General features: G+C 50.2%; 1 protein-coding gene and 1 non-coding gene across 2 annotated transcripts; both read left to right on the top strand.

Annotated features, from left to right (window-relative positions):
* The first annotated feature begins 1,569 nt into the window (after window positions 1-1,569).
* Window positions 1,570-3,738, top strand: TMEM167B (transmembrane protein 167B). Its single transcript, XM_067531480.1, has 3 exons — window positions 1,570-1,710; window positions 1,933-2,064; window positions 2,385-3,738. Exons 1-3 carry the CDS (start codon window positions 1,701-1,703, stop codon window positions 2,465-2,467), a joined length of 225 nt encoding a protein of 74 aa, XP_067387581.1. The 5' UTR covers window positions 1,570-1,700; the 3' UTR covers window positions 2,468-3,738.
* Window positions 3,739-6,106: 2,368 nt separating this feature from the next.
* LOC137142517 (small Cajal body-specific RNA 2) lies at window positions 6,107-6,467 on the top strand. Its single transcript, XR_010916954.1, has one exon. It is a non-coding gene; the product is annotated as a small Cajal body-specific RNA 2 (non-coding RNA).
* The last annotated feature ends 2,832 nt before the right edge of the window (window positions 6,468-9,299 follow it).

Here is a 9,299-nt window from a genome sequence, read left to right on the forward strand (position 1 = left end):
ATTGCTATTAGTTTTTGTGTATCTTGCTAGTTCCTTCAAATTCTTTTTTAGCCTTCCTAATTGTAATTTTACATTTGACTTACCAGAGTTTATACGCCTTTCTATTTTCCTCAGTAGGATTGGACTTCTTATTTTTAAAGGATGCATTTTTGTCTCTAACTGCCTCTTTTAATCTGTTGTTTAGTCATGGTGGCATTTTTTTGGTCCTCTTATCTTTTTTTTTTTTTTTTTTTTAATTTGGGTTATATATTTAGTTTGAGTGTCTGTTATGGTGTTTATAAAAAAATTTCCAAGCAGCTTGCGGGCATTTCACCCCTGTGAGGATTGTCTTGGAGTCTCCAGGAATTAAAGATCAATCTTTAATTAAAGATTATGTCATGTGATGAAACCTCCAGGAATACGTCTAACCAAAACTGACAACCCTACTGTGATTATTTGTAATGGTTACTGCCCTATCAATTTCACGGCCATGTCATGGACCGTGAAATAAGCCCATCCTCATGAAATCCAATCTCCCGCGTGCTGCTGGGAGCGCCCCAGCTTGGGGCTCCTAGCTGCTAGTCCTGGCTGGGCTGGGGAGGGACAGGACTTGCTCTTCCCCTGCACAGCCACTCTTGGTGCGGAGATCTAGCTAGAAGCCTTTTGCTGGGGCACTCCCAGCAACATGGGGGAGATCGGACCCACCTCCACCTCTGGGAACCTCCTCCAGCTGCAGGAAGCTCCAGGGCTGCTGCCTCCTCATTTTTGTGTAGTTTCCCTTTTTGAAATTAAATGCAGTTGTGGTAAGTTTCTTTGGTGTTTTCCCCTCTACAGTGACATTAAATTTAATTACATTATGGTTGTTTGGTTTTACTGAGCGGTTCAGCTATATCCACCTCTTGGACCAGAGCCTGTGCTCCACATAGGACTAAATCAAGAACCCTTGTGGGTTCCAGGACTAGGTACTCCTACACATAGCCGCTTGCTGCAGCAAACACCCATCATTTGCCACTCACGCAAATCAACACAATGCTGCCCGCACAACACACACATTAACCTACCCTCACTTATATCATAAACTTGAGCAGCAATATCGCAGCTCATCGCTAGAAATTGAAAATGGGTGTTTCTGTACAGCTTCTGAGGGTTGATTAGGGATGTCTAGTGGATGGGCTATTGGGCTGGAAGTTAGGACACCTGGGTTCTATTCCAAGCTCTGCCACTGGCCTGCATGCTGGGTGACATGTGGCCAGTCCCTTTCCCTTGCTGTGCCTCAGTTTCCTCTCCCACTCTGTGCCTGTCTAGACTGTGAACTCTTTGGAGCAGGGACTGTCTCTCAGTGTGTGTGTGACACGCTAGCACAATGGGGCCCTGATCTTAGCGGGGGCCTCTAGGCCTGGTGTGAAACCAATAATCATAATTAAATAAAAATTGGAGTCTCCTATCGGCGCTCGATTGAGGTGGTCGAGTGGCCCTGATCGTTTGATTGGCGTCGCCTGGCCGCTTGGCCTTCGACTGGCTGTGCCTGGCCAGCGCTCTCCGCGCTCGGCTGGCTCTGCCTTGCGGTTCCGGCTGTCGCGTTGGCTGTGTGGGGTGGCTGGTCCCGGCGCATGCGCAGAGAGGGCCGGTCCGCCCTGCTCCGTGAGATGCGCCGGTGACGGGAGTCGCCGGAGACTCCGAAGCGGCCGCCCCTCCCCCCTCCCGGCGCCGCCGCTGCCGCCATGACCAACGGTGAGGGGTGACCCGGGGGTGACTCGGGCGGGCCGGCCGGGGAGGGTTGACTCGGGAAGGGGACGGGGTGACCCGGGGCTGACTCGGGCGGCCGGGCCGGGGAGGGTTGACTCGGGAAGGGGACGGGGTGGCCCGGGGCTGACTCGGGCGGCCGGGCCGGGCCGGGCCGGGGTGACTCTGAGGCGGGTGCAGCCGGTGACCAGCGCTCTGCTTGCCTTGCAGCCTACTCGCTGGACGGGGTGCTGGTGTTCGGCCTGCTCTTCGTCTGCACCTGCGCCTACTTCCGCAAGGTGCCGCGTCTCAAGGCCTGGCTGCTGTCGGAGAAGCGCGGGGTCTGGGGGGTGTTCTACAAAGGTAGGGCCGGGACCCCGCGGGGCGCTCAGCGCGGCGCAGCTCCCTGCGCGAGGCTCCACGGAGCTCTGGGAAACCTGCCCTGTGGGCTGGAGCGAGGGCTGGGGGCCAGGACAGCTGCGCCCCACGGCTGGTTTGCTCCTGACTCACTGTGTAACTTTCTTCTTGGGGGGGAAGGCAGCCGCTCAACCGTTCCTTCCTGAAACCACCGGTAACGTGGGCCTGACGCTTGTGTACAACCCATAGGTGTTGTGAGCCCCAGTGAGCGTCATCCAGGTGAAATGTGTGCTGGAAATGCTGAGTCTCTTACTTTTGTCTTTCAGCGGCAGTGATCGGCACCAGACTTCATGCAGCAGTGGCTATATCCTGCATTGTAATGGCTTTTTACGTTCTGTTCATAAAATGAATCCCAAGGCTTCGGATGTGCTAACCTGTTTGGGAGAAACTGCTGAAAAGGAGGACTTGAGAAAGAGGTCAATATTTAATCTCTTAAAAGGAATGGACAGAGCGCAGTTTGGCAGTGCCAAGAGGAAATGCCCCCATTACCAAGCCTTCTCCAAACCGAGAGAGCAACCCCTTGCTCTTCACAGTGACTCCAAGTTCTCTGGGCTTTTAGCAAGATGTTTTCAGAAGATGTTCTTTGATCTTCCTATCCCTTTATAAAGTAATCAGCAAAGATCGCATAATATATGGATATACACAGATCAAATCCTCTGTGCTATAACATTATACAGTTTGCTTAAGAAAAACCTTGGGTATTGTTTCATATTTAATTATTTGGGCCTAACAAAAATGGATAAAGTTTTCAACGTTTGGCAGAACATAGATGGGAACAGGTTGCATTTAAGCTTTTTTAGTGGGAATTTCTTTAAGTCCCAGTAAGTGTAGTAAAGAACAGCAAGGATGGATGGTAAATTGAGCATAATGACACTTGTGTTAAAGCTGTGTATTTTAGGATCTAAGACCAGAGAGATAATAGCCTAAAAGTTCAGATCTCAGCTGAAACCCCTCAATCGGTAACAAAATGAAACCTGTCTAACATGGTCCTGAAGACTACCTTCTATATTCATGCAAGAAGCCTTTCAAGCAGAAAGTAGATCTGGATTGCAAGGGGCAGCAAATCAGTTAGTGATAACTGTGTGTGTCATTGGTGTAAACCTAGGTCTTCACCTCCTGTGAATGAGAGAGATGTGGCTAGAAGAGTGCTGCTCAGTTAGGACCCTGAAATACTACACAATTCATCCTTCTCGTTGAATGATGTCGTGGGTGAAAGTGGTTTAGATGCCAACACAAGCCTTGATGTTTACACTAAGGAGGGAGGAGGTGGGGACACTATGTAACTATAACTTAATAGTGATGATAATATTTTAGCCACATTTTAACATCACAGCTTGTATATTTGGAAAATATATAGATTGTTAAAAGCAAAGGCCTATACTGATTTTATTCTGTATTTTATTTCTGTCTCTAACGGGCCTGTCCTCTCAGTTTGTCACCTCTGAGCTGTTCTCTCCAGCTTTTACACACCCCAACTGAAATGTAGGAATCAATCCCCTGCAGTAGTTGCAGTGAGGGGACCACTCAACTACTTTTTTTTTGTAGCTTAGTTTTTTAAAATTCTCCATTGTTTATAAAATCCTGAATTTAAAAACTTGCCAATAAAAAGTCTTTTCCCTACTGACTGTCCATTTTCATTTGTCTTTCCCTCCCACCCTCACTTTGCCTTTCTAAGGGCTGAGCCAGCACCCACGGGAGTCAATAGGAGTCTTTCCATTGACTTGAGCTGGCTTTGGATCAGGTCTCAATAGAATATAGTGTTTTATGTGTGACCAGTTTTACTAGAGTTGACAGGGATGTGAATAGGTCTGGTTAACCATGTGCTACAAAGAGCTGGGAGGGGTTTGGTGTCGCACACTGTTACCTGTCTGTTTAGTTTCCAGACCAGTGGAGTTCTAGAACTATTAGCAGATGGCGTTTTTAGCTATGTTGTCTCACCTTCTTTTAAGCCTAGTGACACCCTGTCAACTAATAAACACATCAGTTAATGGGACAAGATTTCACTGTGAAACATTCTCCAAGCGTGTGATGGTGGGGACTTAATGTAGCTGCCATGGAAGCTTGTGTGTGGATGGAACCCAGCACGTGAGATTCTTAACCCTCTTTCCCACAGTAGCCATTAGGAAAGCCAATTGAAATCAGGGCCTTTGTGCATGGGGACTCTTCTTGGAGATGAGGGGAGGGTATCAGACATTTAAGTTGGTGTTCTGAGAGACTGGGTGAAAGCTAAAGATGGTGTAACATCCCCATTAGGTTCTTTAAGGGCCCCCAGACACTAGTATCTGGACATCTCACAGTCTTTAATGCATTTATTCTCACACACACCTCCATGAAGGGGGTAGTACAACTCCTATTGTACAAAGGGGGAGCTGAGGCACAGCATGACTAAATCACTAGCCCACAGTCATACAAGAAGGCTGTGTCAGAACAGGGACTTAAACCTGAGTCTTCTGAGTTGCACACTAGCATCCTAACTACTGGGCCATCCTTCCTCTCACTTGACCCCTTTCCACTTCTCTGACTTTGCCCTCTGGTGAATTAATGTGCTAGCTTCTTAATCCACTGTTTTGATTTTCTAAAGAAAATTCCAGCCCTCACTTCAAATGGAGTCTAAATTGACTCTGTTGTAGTAGAGCCTGGAAATCACATTCCTCCCTCTTGCCCTCCGAATCTGGTTATTGGCTAGAAGATCGAGCCTTATGGCGGAGGGCACTGTAGGACAGAATTTGGGAGTGGTCTGACCATGTAAAGTGAACAGATGCAATAATTTCATTCAACAATGTTTTAAGACTAGAGTTTAAGTCCAGAAGGGACCAGCAGAATATCCAGTCTGACCTTTATATCACAGCCCACCAGCACCCACACACCAAATCCAACAACCAAAATTAAGCCCAAGTATTACAGCCCACAGGAGTCTAAATTGTGATTCCCTTCTATGCTAGCAAAACTAACTTGTTCCCAGACCCTGCTACAGCATGGTAGTGAGTATGTTACGGAAGTTTGGTCTGGCCCACACAGATGGGAGTGAGTGATATTACTGAATTGTGCTAGACTGGGGCTATGTGCGCTTGCATATGGTGTGAGATAGTCTGTCTACACAGACAAAACCAGAAATCTCACAAAATCTGGATGCTATGAACCAAGTAAATTAAGATCAGAATACATTGATCAAACTATAATGCAAATCACAGAAAAATATACAGGGAAAAAATCCACTCTCTGCGTGGAAAAGAATGGAATATTTAGAGCCAGAGAACTGATAAGGAATTAGCCAGGCCTACCTGCATACACGAGATCTGATCTACACTGCACTGATCTACCTCCCGTTTGTATTTGTGCAGCTTCGTTTTCTTGCAGTGAGGGAGTTAACTGTCAGTGTCTCTAAAACAAGATGATTTCACACTATAGAGCTGCCCCATACACTGTGGACTTGGTCCACTCTCTGATTTGGGGCTGATGCTAAGAAGGTGTTTGATGTACCTCCCTGTTCTGCAGAACAATTTCTTCAGGGTGGATGAACCAGTGAGCTCTTTAAATCTCCCCTCAGTCAAAAATATTATCTTTTTCAGCAAATCTGTGTTTATAAATTATGCTGAAATAATTTGGCAACATCTGCATGTTTCCTGGAGATTTTCCTATTCCAACTCACCCTGCCCATCTCATGACCAGATGTCCTGGTTTTATAGGGACAGTGTGGATATTCCGGGCTTTTTCTTATATGGGTGCCTATATTTCCCTATCTGGTCACGCTACCAGCTTGTGCCTGGGGGGAAAAGGACTTGGAAGTGAAAAACTGCAGCCCACAAAGGAGGGTGCCGTGGAGTCCTCCCGACCGAAGGAAGGCGCCCGAGGAAGGCTGAAGCTGAGGCCTGTTTGGGGGCGATCTCTATGGCGGAAGCTGGGACTCCCATGATGCAGTGCGTATACAGACACTATAAAAAGGAGTGCGCAGGCGCGATATTTCAATACGCCGCAGCAGGGGGAGTGAATGGGAGATGAGTAGAGCGGAGGGGAGGGGGGGTGCGTGTGCAGGCCCGGGGAGCGCGTGCGGGGGCGCGTGGGGTGAGTGCAGGCCTGGGGAGCGGAAGCGGCCCTGCTGCGGCCCATCCCGCCTTTTACACGTTGATCTTATTCGATCGGGCCGGGAGGCGGCCGCCCGGCCCGAGATGAGAGGACCCCTCCCGCGAAGCCCGCCCGCGGGCGCTGTGCGGCGAGCAGAGATCGGAGGCCGTAGCCGGCCCGGCCGGCGCTCAGAGATGATGAGTCGATCAGATAGACGAGGCCGCGGGGCGGTGCTGCGCTAGGTCCGGGCCCCCCGGCCTGTGAGTAGCGAGGCGATTCTGATCTGAGCCCGGCCGCGGCGGGGCTGTGCGGGGGCGGGACGGGCGCTCGGAGTGGCGTGGGTGGTGCGGCGCGAGCCCCGTGCGCAGCGTGGCGGGAGGGAAGTGTTGCAGCCGGCGCACCAGCACCACCCGCCCATAGCGCTGGATCTCGGGGCGACACACGTTCTCCCTGCAACCACGGGGCTGCTCGTGGCTCCCCTTCTAGCCACGTGGCAGCGGCAGCAAGTGGGGCGCAGGGTTGCTGGGCAGCTTCCCTGTCCCGGCGTTGGCTGGAAATCTGGGTCTTGCTTGTGCTGCAAAGTGCGAGCCCCTGGTCAGCCTGGATGGGCCCGTCAGCAGGGGCTGCCCCCTCCCCCCACATCGAGACCGCTCTGGGAAGGGAAGTAGTGTGTGGTGGAGCCCTGCAATGTGCGGCCGGCAGCCCCAGCGGGGTTGTGGGTTCATCTGTCCGTGGGACACGTGGTCGTTAATTTCTCCCTAAGGAATGCAGCTGCTGGGGTCTTCCTGCTGGGCAGTGCGGTTTAGAGGAGATGGGATCGAGCGCATATGAAGATCAATAAAATCTTGTAAATCTGTATTGAAACGTGTTCCTGACATGGGCAGCCAGCCGGAGACTCCTTATCCTGGCCTAATGGCCACGGAGCTAATTTAACAGGGGGGTCCTGGCACTACTAGCTGGACGAGTGCATCTCTAGATACTTACTTCACCAATAACAGAACCACACTTCCGTGCGTTCTGCACCGAACAATGGGAGCGTTTTCAAGAGGGCTCAACATGCGCTATACGGCAGACCTGCCCACTTGCTTTAATGCTGAGAAGGGAGCTGAGCTTTCAGAATGGGGCCTGATGTGTGCTATCATCAACTCCTTAAAGTTCCACTTGTGATCTGTGGTGGTCAGCTCCCCAAATTGCATATAGGCTGGAGTAGCTTAACATGTCCCAAAAGAAATGAAATGCCCTCGATCCTAGGCTGAGTAACTGTAATGGTGGGGGAGGCAGTCATTGCTCAAAGCTCTTAAGTTTCTTGCTCTCTTAAAACCAGTGACTCCAGCCTGTGTTGTGTCCATCCAGTCCCCCCCTCTCCCCCGGCACTTCTGTCCCTTTCAGGGCAATGGTTGAGCGAACATATTTGCTTTGGCACTCAACACCCTCCTGCTTGGTATGTGTGCCCGGGGGGTAACTGGCTTGGTATCATGGGTGTGTTGTGTGAATTCCCAGCACATTTGAGAGCTGAAGAGGTGCTCAGCCATATGCTGGAGGTACTTTCTTCCTCGCACAGCCTAGTGCAAACAGCTTGAGCGTAACGTGGGGTGGTTTTACAGCAAATGTGGGGAGCAGGGACTGAAACTTGTGAAAGAGCAAACTGGCTTCAGGAAGGTGGTGGAGAAATACATCAATGCCCACTCGTAATGGGAGGGTTTGTCTGGCTTATACAGAAAATAACCCCAAACCCCCCAATCACTAAAACTGAATGGTGCTAGTAACAATAGTATTATTAAAGTGGCACTGAAATCTAGCTGAGCTCTCCCTCCCGCGCTGGAGAGGGCTTTCACCACAGTGAGCTGCCTTCAGGGACTTCTTAAACTCCTTTTCCTCCCTGAGTCCCTCTGGCACTGGCTGGTTCACTGGCAATATCCCACCGGGTGTAATTCTGACATCAAGCATGCCATGGGCCCTGATCCTGTGGACCCAGCCCTGGGGATGCAGCCCTTACTCAGCAGCTTTATCGGTTTGGGCTCAGGGTGAAGCCCAGAGCTCCAGGAGAGCAGGGGCCAGCTGGGTTCTAGCAGCAGAGCCGTGAAATGGACAAGAATGACAGCCAACAGCCCATGCAAGGAACGCAGTGTCTACACTGATACTGCGTCGCCCTGACTACATCACCATGAGCCCTACAGCTGTCATTGAGGTGTTTGTATTGTGTCAGCAAAGCTGACAAACTTGTGTAGACGAGCCCTGATTTCTCTTCCACTGAGGTCTGACCTACGTTTTAGGTTGACACAGCTACAGTGTTCGGGGGTGTGCAAAATCCATCGCACAATTCTCTAGCTGTGCTGCTCTAACCCCTGGGGTAGACACAGCTAGGGGAGTGGATGAATGTGTCCATCAACTTAGCTGCCATTGCGTGGGGACGTGGTGTTCCTAACCTGACAGCAATCCCCCTTCTGTGGCTGTGGTGCTCTAGTCCCTGTTGTGTGGACATGCCTTAGCCCTGACTGGAGGTTAACACCTTACTGAAGTGAATTGGGGGCTGTGAGGTTCACACCCTTTGCTGCTATAACTGGATGGAGCCATTGTTCTAGAAGGTGGGGTTGCAGCCTGTCCATCCAGGCGCTGTGCTCTTCAGTGGCCAAGAGAGGACTTTTTTTTAATGGAAACTCTGGATTTTTTCAGAACAATGAAAAATCCTGCAGAGACCCTAAAATCGCAGTTGCAGTGCTCTTTCCCTGTTGTGCAGGTGAAAGCAGGGTGGTTACAGCAATGAGTGCAGAAGAATAAACACTATGGAGCAGATCCACAGCTGCTGTAAGTTGGTATATTGGAGTCTTTTGTTTTTGAAGCATACATGGAGGGGGAAATTAGCAGCCCCTGGTGTGAACTAGCTATAATACAAGCAGATGCTATGGTAGCATCTTCCATGTTTGAAAGGTATCTGAATTCTGGCTAGCTGCATTGTCTGTCTCAATCTCCATTAACGGATAAAATGCCTGCACGTCTCTGGCTGGCAGCTGCTATTCTGAGACCAGCTATTCCTCAGGGCAGTTCAGACAAGTATAAAGCAGGTGTGGAGTTGAGATGATCAAATTCATTTCACCTGTAGCCTGGCCGGAGTGCTGGAT

The sequence above is a fragment of the Emydura macquarii genome, unplaced genomic scaffold (assembly GCF_026122565.2).
Source record: "Emydura macquarii macquarii isolate MOO-44397 ecotype Brisbane River unplaced genomic scaffold, CSIRO-AGI_Emac_v2 contig_3220, whole genome shotgun sequence".
NCBI classification, from domain to species: Eukaryota; Metazoa; Chordata; order Testudines; family Chelidae; genus Emydura; species Emydura macquarii.